We start from the raw sequence: 13,228 nt of genomic DNA, 5'->3' as shown, positions 1-13,228 counted from the left end.
TGCTAATTGAAACCTGGTTTGTTGTTTTGGTTTGGTCCCCCCCCCCCTTTGCCCTCCTGGAGTGGGCGCATTGCCCGTTCCTCAAGGCACTCCCCCAGGGCCCATCACGACAAAACTTGTGTTTTTAAAGCTGGATAGAACAAACAACAGAACCAATAACTGAGGCAAAATATCAGCACATTTGCTTGAATCTCTTCACCAGACCACCAAACAGCTCTGCTTCAGGTTCGAAGGGAATATTTCAGCTGTTCCTTTGTCCCACAATGCCTGGGTAACATTCCTGCTGTGAACAAATGCCTGTCTGGGGAATTGGACAGAAGAAACTGTTCCCCAAAGCCTGAGATTTTCTAACTTGGAGATAACTGGGCATTGAATCTAGGACCTGCTGCATGCAGATTATGGGTTCTACTTCTGAGCTATAACCCCAGCTATTTTAAAGTTACCTGAAGTGATGTATTCAGAACATGGGGTTATGACTCCGCTGCAGTCTTGATTGATACTTCCATTGATAAAGAACTAGTAACCTGTCCAATTGCAGGAGTAAAATTTACAGAACGTTTTACCACAGAGACGCAGCTGAAGAGTAATACCACTCTCTTCATAAATGGTGGCTTTTTCAGTTTTAACATTGGAAATTCTGGCTGAGCATTTTTCTAATCTTTTGTCATTTCTGTAGTTGATAAGTGGCAGAGACTGATGAATCTTAATAGCAAACTCTTTTCTGTGTCAGCCAACATCTGGTAGTAGGTGCCTGAGGGAATTACAGGACTCAGAGAATCTTGATGTCTTACTTTCTCTCTGATTTTGCCTGAAGGAAGCTCCCAACTCTCTTGAAATAGCATGCTGTTTTGAATATCTCCATCTTTTCTCCACAAAAATTTGTCACTAACAACGTGGTGGTGACAGTTGTGAAAGGGGGGGCAAGGTGGAAGCAGATATGTTGCTTCTTAGACTCTACTGGGAGGCTATAATCACACATACACAATAATGCACTTTCAATCCATTTTTGATGCACTTTCCAACTGGATTTTCCTGCAGCAGCGGGATTGGCCCATTGAAACATCACCGATGGTCTACCTCTATGTTATTGCAATCCTGGGAGTTCTTAGAATGGCTAACCGCCATTCAGATCGCTGTCTGAAACCTTGATACCAGTATAAGTAGATGTTTTTAGAAATTGTTTTTATGTTTTTATTGTTGTTTTGTTTTATTCGGTCACACAATGTAACTGTGTGACCTCAAATTTGTGAGCCGTCCTGAGCCTGCCTCGGCGGGGAGGGCGGGATATAAATCAAATAAATAAATTAAAATCCAGTGCATTGAAAGTGGATTGAAAGTGCATTATTTTGTGTGTGTGATCACCAACGGAGAGTCTCTGGTATTCCCATGGGAGGGGGAATCCACAAAATAATACCTTGGTCTTAACATGATCCAACCTCAACGTGGATCAAATTCTGGGTGAAAAGTCTTCCCTCTCCTGGGGCAGTTTGGTAGTCTGCCTTTCCAGAACGCCAACAAAGTGTTCACACGTCCTTTGGCTCTGTCTTACTTTTTTTTTCCGAGAAAGAGAACAATTCCAAAGAGAATAATGGCAAAGTTTTACCTCAGAACACCCTCATTTCATAGAGGACCAGTTTGTTAAAACTTTATGAACCAGTCACTATCTGGGGTCACTTGTGGTTGTGGGGGGGGGGGGGTGCTCTTATGTAATCTAGTCTCCCATTCAGTCATTTCTCACATCTTTATCCCAAACTTCCTTCAGGGAATTGGGGGAGACATATTTTTTCCTTCACAACAACTCCATGAGGTAAGTTGTGTGAGATCAATTGGCCTAAGATTAATCAGTGAGCTTCTTGGTTCAGGCAGAGATTCAAAATTAGATCTTCCCAAATCCAAGTCCTATTTCTCTGACTACTACACTGCTAGCATGATAAAAATTGGTACAGGAATAGTGGGATCGGAGTATGTTTTTGTGGTGGCGAGGAAACATGGCTGCTTTCAACACTGCTGACTCCTATATGCCACACCCATGGCAGGGCCATTTTTGTAGGAAAAGCCCAGCAGGGACTCATTTGCATATTAGGCCACACCCCTGACATTTCCATTGTTTTTATATTTAAAAAAGCCCAGCAGGGACTCATTTGCATATAAGGCCATACCTTTGATGCCAAGCCTGCTCAAAAAAACCTTTGCCCATGATAGATAACTGGCTCTAACTCTAGTCAGATTTGAGCCACAGAAACATAAAAGCCAAGTAGGTAAAGGAGGAAAACATGTTCCATTACTGCAATTGCTACTGGTTTTACTATCTCTGCTTCTATACTTCAAAGTGCTTCTATACTTCAAGGTAGCCTGACTTGCGGGTATGTAGGAGATTAAACTTTTTCTGGCACATGGATAAAAGTGAGAAAAAAAACCTTCCCCAGGTAAATTTTTGCACATGTAATTGTTGTTAAAGGCACAAGAGCCACTGCCAGGTAAAATGTTGGTAATCGTAGTAGGTATAAACTCAGTATGTATCAGTAACAAAATGGAGGGGGGATGGAAATACCAGTCTAGTTGCTAGGTGTGACGGATAATGTGTGATACAGGCAGTATTTCCTCTAAGCTGAATGGTTGTGAGCTAACTCACATTTTTTTAGTCTCTGACTCGCATATTTTTGTCTTCACTCAGGAAAAATAAATCCAGAGCAGCAGCTCACAACTTTGATAACAGTAGTCCACAAAGTAGAATTTTTGCTCACAAGACTCCATAGCTTAGAGGGAGTATTGGATACAAGTCCTAGTTAGTGAATTGCACTCAGTGTTCAGTGCTTTTAATAGGAATGAAAGATTTCCTTTAAATACAAGCCCATGTTTTAAAAGGGAAGGTGAAGAAGAGGAGGAAAAGACAGAAAAGGGAAATCAGAGAAAAATAGAATTATCTTTTTCTTTTTTTAATCAGGACTGCAGAATCTTGTTTTTGTTTCATCTGTAGTCTTTCCTGGTTCTTGGCTCACCGTATATTTGTAAAAGTCTTTGCTTGGGGTATATACTGTTCTCTGTGGACTGACCATAAATTACATTGCTGTGTCACCGAAGGAATTTGTTTAAAGATCTGAGAAATTGATAGCTGTGTGGAATTGCTGGCCCATCTGTCTTCAGCCACACATTCTCCATCTTCTTCTGCTTCTCTTTTAACTTGTCTTGCCGAAATGCCTTGTGGCTCTTTGGCTTATAAATCAGATTGATGCTTAAACTGGCATCTCCCCCCCCCCCCCACACCACCCTTTCCTCTGTATCAAACTACCCAGTAAAGCAAAACACAACAGAGGGAAATCTTTGGGTCTCGGAACTGCGACACGGATTGGGAGATCCTGACCTCCGGATGTGTGGCTCTTCCCATATGGGAATGTTTCCTTGGCTTCACTTGCGTGCCGTTTCTTCAGACTTTCCTTGGCAATACGTTTTCCACATTCCTAAAATCATGAATTAGAATGGAGAGGGGATAACCAAGAAAGTCTTCTTATATCTTAGGTCTGAAAGTGTTGTGCCAATTACGTGCTGGGCTTCTGAGTGTGAAATCATGAGCTGGTAAGATCATCGGATGTGCTGTGCTGGATCAGACCAATTTCCCCAGCATTTTGCTTCCAGCGGTGGATGGCCAGATAGAGTTACAACTTGGTGCCATGACCCTGTGATTAGTTGAGTGCTTTTCAATTCCACTGAAATCTATGGGACTTTTCCACATGTGACTAGATAGCACAAACAGAACACAAGGAGGAACACAGGGAATATATTGAAATAAATAGATAACTATTTTCAAGTGCTATAGGCATGAGAATGAATCTATACTCCTTCTCATGATGGCGTCGATTGAGCCAGCTCTTTCACTTAGTCTCACCCTTTCCCCACAATATTCCACATTGTTTTTTGTCCATGTGTAGAATCCTAGACTGATAGAGTTGGAAGGGACCGTACAGGCCGTCTAGTCCAACCCCCGGGCCGTGGACCAGTACTGGTCCGTGGCTGTTAGCAACCGGGCCGTGAGTTGTACAATTATTTCATTATATATTACAATGTAGTAATAATAATAAAACAACATTGGATTTAATATCCTGCCCTCCACTCCAAATTTCAAAGTCTCAGAGCGGCTCACAATCTCCTTTACCTTCCTCTCCCACAACAGACACCCGGTGAGGTGGGTGGGGCTGAGAGCTCTCCCCAGAAGCTGCCCTTTCAACGACAACTCTGCAAGAGCTATGGCTGACCCAAGGCCATGCCAGCAGCTGCGAGTGGAGGAGTGGGGAATCAAACCCGGTTCTTCCAGATAAGAGTCTGCACACTTAACCACCGCACCAAACTAATAGAAATAAAGTATACAATTGTATCCTCCCAAAACAACCACCATCCCAGTCTGTGGAAAAACTGTTTTCCACGAAACTGGTCCCTGGTGCCAAAAAGATTGGGGACCTCTGCTTTCCCTGACACATGTTCGTCCAACAACTGCTTAAAGAATGACAGTGAGGGAGAGTTCACCACCTCCATCGGGAGCTGATTCTACTCTTGAACAACCCTTACTGTAAAAAAAATTTTTCCTAATATCCAGTCGATACCTTCCCACTCTTAATTTAAACCCATAATTGTGAGTTCTCTCCTCTTCTGCCAACAGGAATAGCTCCCTGCCTTCCTCTAAGAGACAGCCTTTCAAATACTTCGATAGGAATCCTGTCCCTCCTGTCAAACTCCTCCTCTCCACATTGAACATTCCCAAGTCCCTCAGCCTTTCCTCCTAGGGCTTGGTCTCCAGGCCCTTGGTCATCCTTGTGGCTCTCCTTGTTGCACCTGCCCCATTCCATCCACATCGATCTTGTAGTGAGGCCTCCAGAACTGCACACAATACTCCAGATCCCATGATCCTCAGTATAGCCATTCTAGGAGGTCAGAGATGACATTGCTGTCCTTTTTTAGCAGCAGGAAACCTGGTTGGCTCCAACCCCAATGTATATGTGCACACACAAACATTAGCACACAACCTCTTCTTTCACTATTTATGAAGTATTTGTTGTGCGCGTAGACCCCATCTGCCTCCTGCCAAAGTTATCACTTGTAGACTGCTCATCGTTCGCACTCCCTGTCTTTAACCTTTTCTTTCTTCCTGCTTAAGGATTTGCTGGTGGGAGACAGGACCGAGTTCAGCCATTTTGTGAAAGACCCTTTCTATGTGGTGGATGCTAGAGCACGGTATGTAGATCTAACTTTGTTTCGATGTTCAAAAATGTTTTGAGATCTGTTCTGCACCAGTGAAGAAAATAATTTCCAAATCTGCAAACTCTTCTAGATGACACGGCCACTATCGGGTCAAAAAAGCCTGCATAATCCCTAATTCATTTTAAACAATACTTTATTTCATTCAACATGTACTTAACAGTATTTTTTTTTAATGAGAACCTAAAGGAAATTGGGGTAGGAAGGCTGTATTTTAATCAGCAGGGATTGGGTCAGGACAGACATGAAGCCGTCTTGTACTGAATCAGACGATCGATCCGCCAAGGTCAGTGTTGCCTGCTCAGGCCGGCAGCTGCTTTCCAAGGTCTCAGGCTGAGGTCTTCCCATCAACTGTCACCTGATCCTTAATTGAGGATGGTGGAGATTGATCTAGGGTCCTTCTGGGTACAAAACAGTGGCTCTTCCACTGAGCCCCCAGCCCCTTCCCAGGAAATGATATCACCTATTTTATTCCCTTTAAACCACCCCTTTCAGTTCTTGGCAGTTTGTTTTTCCTTTCTGAAGAAGAGAAGAGATTGGATTTTATAACTCGCCCTTCACTACCCAAAGTAGTCTCAGAGCAGCTTACAGTCTCCCTCCCTTCCCCCCACCCCACAACAGACACCCTGTGAGGTAGGTGAAGGTAAGAGAGCTCTAACAGAAACTGATCTTGAGAAAACAGTTCTGCTGCGAACTTGTGACTGACTCAAGGTCACACCAGCAGCTGCATGTGGAGGAGGAGCTGGGAATCAAACCCTGTTCTCCCAGATGAGAATCCACATACTTAACCACTACACCAAACTGATGCATATTTTCAAATAATAAGGCAACCCAATAACTGTAAGACGATAAACCCAGAACAAGGACCCTGAAATGAATCAGAAACCTTTAAAACGGGCAGTTTTCTCGCAAATAGCTTCGGAAAGGCATCTTTGGGACTGAGTGATGAGAGATGTAGCCAATGCAGCACTGAATGGTTTTCTTTTTAAAGTAATTAAGTTAGGGAAGTTCCTGGCGTCTATTTTAAAATGCTTAAACATTCATGCCGTACATGCTCATACCATTACAACCTGTTATAAATGGAGTCAGGCTGCAAGTCAGTCTGCTGGCATTATCAAGGAACTGTTCTCAGGAAAAAAAACAAAACATAAATGCGACTGCTTCTTTGTTTGTAACTGGCAGCTGCTGAGGCCAAATTCGGAGTCTTCATTTTAGCTTCAGCTGGGTAGCCGTGTTGGCGCACAGAAGCAGTCCTAAATTCCACTCCAGTAGTACCTTAGGGCTGCAATCACGCACACTAATCCACTTTCGATTCACTTTCAGTGCGCTTTCCAACTGGATTTTTACCAGTTCACAAAGTAAAGACCAGTGGAAAGTGCATTGAAAGTGCATTATTTGGACCACAGCCCGAGAGAGCAAGAAGATTTTCAGGGTATAAATTTTCAAGGGTCAAAGCTTTCTCCGTCAGATTACAAAGGTATCTGCTGAAGACAGCTTTGACTCTCAAAATCTTGTTGGTCTCTAAGGTGCTACCGGACTTGAATCTAGCTCTACGGTTTTCCTTTTGGAGAGAGCCAGTTTGGTGTAGTGGTTAAGTGTGCAGACTCTTATCTGGGAGAACCGGGTTTGATTCTCCACTCCTCCACTTGCAGCTGCTGGAATGGCCTTGGGTCAGCCATAGCTCTGGCAGAGGTTGTCCTTGAAAGGGCAGCTGCTGGGAGAGCCCTCTCAGCCCCACCCACCTCACAGGGTGTCTGTTGTGGGGGGAGAAGATATAGGAGATTGTAAGCCGCTCTGAGTCTCTGATTCAGAGAGAAGGACGGGATATAAATCTGAAGTCTTCTTCTATAAACCAACACCCCGGCACCCTGGCTAATAATGGGTTGTGTCCAGGGCTTTTTTTTTTGTAGCAGGAACTCCTTTACATATTAGACCACACACCCCCGATATAGCCTATCCTCCAAGAGCTTTACAAGGCTCTTAGTACAGGACCTACTGTAAGCTGCAGAAGGATTGGCTACATCAGGGGTGTGTGGCCTAATATGCAAAGGAGGCTCCTGCTACAAAAAAAGCTTTGGTTGTGTCCTACTACTCTGATCTGATAAGTGTGAACCATTCTTCTGGAGAGAAAATCCAGAGACAGGGCGGAGGGGCAGCCTGTGTTGGCAAAACCCCCAGCACCACCATCCCCCACTGGGCCGTAGAAAAATTGTCTTCCACGAGACCGGTCCCTGGTGCCAAAAAGGTTGGCAGCCACCGCTCTCTGGGATACGTGAGCATCATTGTCAGATAACAGAAATACAATCTTTTCAGTTTCCGAATGTGCTTTTAAGGTGGTTGGTATTCCGGCCAGAAATTTAATTCTGGGGGCATAGTAGTAGTATTAGTATTAGTAATAATAAGAATAATATTTAAAGCTTATACAATATGAATGTAACAATAGTTATATAGTCAAAAATATTTAAACTACGGTATATAAACTTCTATAATAATAATTTTTGGAGCTATATCATGTTCTGCCATATGATTTGCTAGAGGATATCATACTGCTACTACTTTGTTTTGATATTGCTCGCTAGGTGAATTTGAGAGACTGTATGCCAGTTGTGCAGTACAGAATACTCCCTGATTTTTTCATGCCATTGCTGTATAGCTGGTGGAGAATGGTCTGTCCATTTAGCTCTGAAGAATTCATTACAAGAATTCATCAGGGTACAATTTATTGGTTCTTTACAACTGGAGTTGTGTCCAGAAATGAACTCTAGAGCACATCTGAAGAGGAACTTCACAACAGCAGTTATCAACTAGAGCACAGAGGCATGGATGGGCCTTTAACATATTTAACATATGAAGCTGCCTTATACTGAATCAGACCTTTGGTCCATCAAAGTCAGTATTGTCTACTCAGACTGGCAACGGCTCTCCAGAGTCTCAAGCTGAAGTTTTTCACATCTATTTGCCTGAATCCTTTTTAGTTGGAGATGCTGGGGATTGAACCTGGAACCTTCTGCTTCCCAAGCAGATGCTCTACCACTGAGCCACCATCCCTTGGCTCTCCAGGGTCTCAAGCTGACGTTTTTCACACCTATTTGCCTGGATCCTTTTTAGTTGGAGATGCTGGGGATTGAACCTGGGACCTTCTGCTTACCAAGCAGATGCTCTACCACTGAGCCACCATCCCTTGGCTCTCCAGGGTCTCAAGCTGAAGTTTTTCACACCTATTTGCCTGGATCCTTTTTAATTGGAGATGCTGGGGATTGAACCTGGGACCTTCTGCTTACCAAGCAGATGCTCTACCACTGAGCCACCGTCCCTCCCTGACATCCATGAAAGCATCTTGCTTGTCTCCTCTTCCCCTCCACTGAATCAGCATGTCACAAGTCTTCCTTCACTGCTTCTTGTCTCCTTTCCATGAAGCATCTGCCTCGACATCCGTACAGAAATAGGACAACGGGAGCAGGAAACAGGCTATTAAAATGATGTACGTCACTGCCAAAGCAAACATTCCTTTCTGGCATCTTAAGATCTTTTAAGATGGTTTTATGTGTGTTATCATGCACATTTCTCTGGCAGAAAGCTTTTAGTACCAGAATGGTTAAACAGTATTTTCCAAAATGGTTAAACAGTATTTTTCACTGAGTGGAAAAACAGACAGTCCAGTTAAATATGTAAATGAACATATATTCAGATAGATCCAGGTGGGTAGCTGTGTTAGTCTGAAGCAGCAGGGCAAAGTGGCACCTTTGAGACCAACAAAGTTTTATTCAAGGTATAAACTGTTGGGTGCTCACACACTTCTTCAGATACAGTGAAGTGGAAATTACCAGTGTATACATCTAGTTAGAGGGAGAGCACCAAATTAGAATACAGCATAATTATGTTTTAACATAGGGGGAGGGACCGTGGCTCAGTGGTAGAGCATCTGCTTGGTAAGCAGAAGGTCCCAGGTTCAATCCCCGGCATCTCCAACTAAAAAGGGTCCAGGCAAATAGGTGTGAAAAACCTCAGCTTGAGACCCTGGAGAGCCAAGGGATGGTGGCTCAGTGGTAGAGCATCTGCTTGGTAAGCAGAAGGTCCCAGGTTCAATCCCTGGCATCTCCAACTAAAAAGGGTCCAGGCAAATAGGTGTGAAAAACCTCAGCTGGAGACCCTGGAGAGCCAAGGAATGGTGGCTCAGTGGGAGAGCATCTGCTTGGGAAGCAGAAGGTCCCAGGTTCAATCCCTGGCATCTCCCAAAAAAGGGTCCAGGCAGAAAGGTGTGAAAAACCTCAGCTTAAGACCCTGGAGAGCAGGGGAGGGACGGTGGCTCAGTGGTAGAGCATCTGCTTGGGAAGCAGAAGGTCCCAGGTTCAATCCCTGGCATCTCCCAAAAAGGGTCCAGGCAAATAGGTGTGAAAAACCTCAGCTTGAGACCCTGGAGAGCCACTGCCAGTCTGAGAAGACAATACTGACTTTGATGGACCAAGGGTCTGATTCAGTATAAGGCAGCTTCATATGTTCATTTGTTCAACAGATTCAACGGCCAAACAGGAATCACAGGCTTAGTTTAGATGGTTATCATTTGTTTGGGTTTAAGTTGCCTCCGTGCTTGAGAGAAAAAGAAGATATTGAATTTATATCCAGCCTTATACTCTGAATCTCAGAGTGATCACAATCTCATTTACCTCCCCCCCCCCACAACAGACACCCTGTGAGGTTGGTGGGGCTGAGAGAGCTTTTCACAGCAACTGCCCTTTCAAGGACAACTCCTGTGAAAGCTGTGGCTGACCCAAGGCCATTCCAGCAGCTGCAAGTGGAGGAGCGGGGAATCAAACCCGGTTCTCCCAAATAAGAGTCCACACACTTAACTGCTACACCAAACTGGAGAGGGGATGGATGGAGCATAATGGCAGGGTCTCAGTTAATTACTCTCAGCATTCCATAAGTCAGGATACAATTGTCCATCAGTCTCCAATATTTATTTAACTGTGTCTCCTTCCCTCCCTGCCCCGGAATTAAACCAAAACCAATGTTTGGCCACTGAGTCTGTTAAACATCTTCATTTTGCTGTATGTTCATTTACTGCTCACACTCTACCTATATGAATGGACTGGCAATTTCCATTTAATTGTATCTGAAGAAATGTGCAGACATATGAAACTTATTCGGACATGAATATTGGAAGCAGCAGCAGTGCTTCTGAACATACCGATTAGCCAATGTCAAAAAGAAAGTGATGAATGGTGGTAACTGTTCCCAGACATTTAGGGTGTCTTGGATGAAATCCCTTTCTATGGTCCTTTAGAAAGCTAAGCCATTATGGTGTAAGTGTATGTGTCTTTATAGGGATTCACAGTTGGAAGAAAGAGCATGTTTCTAGTCCTTATCACAAAAGACAGCATTGAAAGAAAATTGTGCTGATTAAAGGCTCAGAGGCTGGGGGGTAGGCCTCAGATTCAGCAGTAGCTCATAGGAGCACAGCTCCTGAACCTTCCTAACGGTTCCCCCTTTTCCTCCCAACCTACCTTGTAGTAGTAATAGTAGGTGCAGCTGCATAACCATCCCTGGATTAGGAGAGCAGGCAGCCAGCCAGCCACCAGGGGCTTTGCCACACCCCCAGCAGCCCTCATTAACCCCTGGAGAAGCCGACACCACCATTTCTCCACTTCTTATGTGATTTTGGGTGGCAGGTGGCTTGCTGGTCTTTTGACTGGGTGGTGGAGCAGCCCAGGAGAGCCCCAGGAAACCGAGGCCTGTTTGGGCAGGCCTCGCTCACCCGGGGCTCTCCTTTTTTGCATCAGGTTGCTTTTGGCTGAGGGGGGGAGCATATGCTAATGAGTTATGCTAATAAGCTCCACCACCTATTTTTCTACAAAATGATCCCTGGCCGGGAGGAATCCACGTGTGGAATTTCAACAGGTTAAACGTGGTGGGAACTCCCATGTACCTTCTTTCGCTTCCCTTCATGCACGCACAACCATGTATCATGCATGTTTTTAGCCCATCTCCTCCAGAGCCCTTGATAAAACATAAAACGTTCCCAAATCAGCAAGGACGACACAGATATTGCACTGGGAACATAAGCAGATGTTCTCTATCTGCTTGGAATTTTATTTCCATAGCTGGATTTGTGCTTGGAGGGTTTGGTGTTTTTTGTTTTTTTTTTAATGCAGAAGTCTCCAGTCTGTATTTATATAAAATTGACATGCCGGTTTGATTTAGTGTCTCTTTCAAGATTCTGTTTTTACACCCTGTCCTAGTTCATTCAACAGTAAAGAAAGAAGTCAGATGGACAAACCAGCGTTTGCCCGCTACTACCCTCACCCTCAGCATAGCAGCGGGAGTGTCGGTAAAGCATCGCCACCAAATGACGGCCCAAAAGCTCCAGATCTTCTCAAACATCTCAGCAGAATGTCAGCGTTTGCCCCGGTGCCGGTGGAGACGAGCAGCCCTTGCTCTGATCTTAAGCAAAGCTCTAAGCTGGTTACTCCTTCCAGATCTGGTCGGGCCTCAACAAGCAATGTTGGGAATTCCACACCAGCTCTTGTAGATTCTCAGGTCATTGGAGAAGGCCACGGAGTCAGATGGCAACCCACACTTGACAGAGATGACAGTAGCAAAGTTCAAGCCCAGGTTCTAGACAACAGGGACTGTCCTCTCAAGGATTCTACAGAGGAAAACTCTTGGAGAGGGAAGGCTGTTGGGCCTCAAAGACACCTCCCAACCAACGCCAAATGGGTTCATCCAGTCAAAGACGACAGCCTCCCAAAGAACTCCATACCTCAGACATCTGGGCAGAAGGCCTTCCTGCGGTGGCAAAGCCTTCCCTCACAAAGTAGCTCTTCTTCTGAGCCAGAGACTCTTTCTGGCCAAGGAAGACTCTCGCTCCGCATCTCAGAGTCGTACCTGCAGATGACCCCTCCACCGTTCCATCGAGAAGAAGACGATGATGATGTTTTCATCCAAGAGGCGGGGCCCCATGGCCCCGTCACCGAATCAAAGCATTTGTCCCCTCTGTTTCCACCTCCGCCTCTACTTCCTGTGCGGAGTTCCAGCGCTGTGGCAGGCACCACAGATGAATTTCCACCTTCTTGTGTTGCTACGTTGGAACTGGATGAATCAGCAATGGACAAAGCTGCAGGTTTTGGAGAAAAAGGATCTCCGGAAAGGTGAGGAAATCACTACTACACCCTTCCTTTCCCTCACTTCCTGTCCATCTGTCTGTTTGTGGGAGGGGGTGATGGTGCTTGGTGTAGTGGTTAAGTGTACGGATTCTTATCTGGGAGAACCGGGTTTGATTCCCCACTCCTCCACTTGCAGCTGCTGGAATGACCTTGGGTCAGCCATAGCTCTGGTAGAGGTTGTCCTTGAAAGGGCAGCTGCTGTGAGAGCCCTCTCAGCCCCACCCACTTCACAGGGTGTCTGTTGTGGGGGAGGAAGATAAAGGAGATTGTGAGCCGCTCTGAGATTCGGAGTGGAGGACGGGATATACATACAATATCATCTTCTTCTTCTTGTTCTGCTTCTTCTTGTTGTTCTGCTTTTTCTGCTTCTTCTGCTTCTTCTGCTTCGTTAGGATTCCAGTAACAAGATTTGCTTGCCCCTGAAACAAAATTTCTCCGATCTGCTTGCCCCTGAAATGAAATGAGTTTACTTCTTGAAATTTCCCTCTGCAAAGGCTAAGATAAGATATTCTCTGTGTTGTCAAAATGGTTGATCCTTTTGTGCTTAACATGGGATGATATTTGATTTCAGCTTGTGATGTTTGTTTCTGGACAGAAGATAATCAGGCAGAGAGTTGTGTTTAGAAGCTGACTGTGTTTGACCATTCGAGGGCACTGACCCTTCATGTCTGCTGGCTGCCATGAGAGGCCATGTAATGACAGGTTGTGATATTTCATATGTGAGTCTGCCCCGATCCAAACAATCAAGAGAGGATGACAAAGATCAGGCTTCAAAGTAGAATTCCACATTCAGGCTTGAATGGTGAACTTGGGGGGGG

The 13,228-nt window shown here is 44.9% G+C and overlaps 1 protein-coding gene across 1 annotated transcript in view; it reads left to right on the top strand.

Moving 5' to 3' along the window:
- Nucleotides 1-13,228, top strand: part of SHROOM3 (shroom family member 3) — a 340,442-nt gene that overhangs the window by 311,193 nt on the left and 16,021 nt on the right. Inside the window, exons 6-7 of the mRNA XM_060247163.1 lie at nucleotides 5,147-5,223; nucleotides 11,487-12,395. Of these exons, the coding sequence (XP_060103146.1) occupies nucleotides 5,147-5,223; nucleotides 11,487-12,395 (986 nt within the window). The remainder of the gene's footprint in view (nucleotides 1-5,146; nucleotides 5,224-11,486; nucleotides 12,396-13,228) is intronic.

This window comes from Heteronotia binoei, chromosome 9 (genome assembly GCF_032191835.1).
Source record: "Heteronotia binoei isolate CCM8104 ecotype False Entrance Well chromosome 9, APGP_CSIRO_Hbin_v1, whole genome shotgun sequence".
In the NCBI taxonomy this organism is placed as follows: Eukaryota; Metazoa; Chordata; class Lepidosauria; order Squamata; family Gekkonidae; genus Heteronotia; species Heteronotia binoei.
Note: the sequence above shows the minus strand (reverse complement) of the source record. Positions and strands in the feature narration are given on the sequence as shown.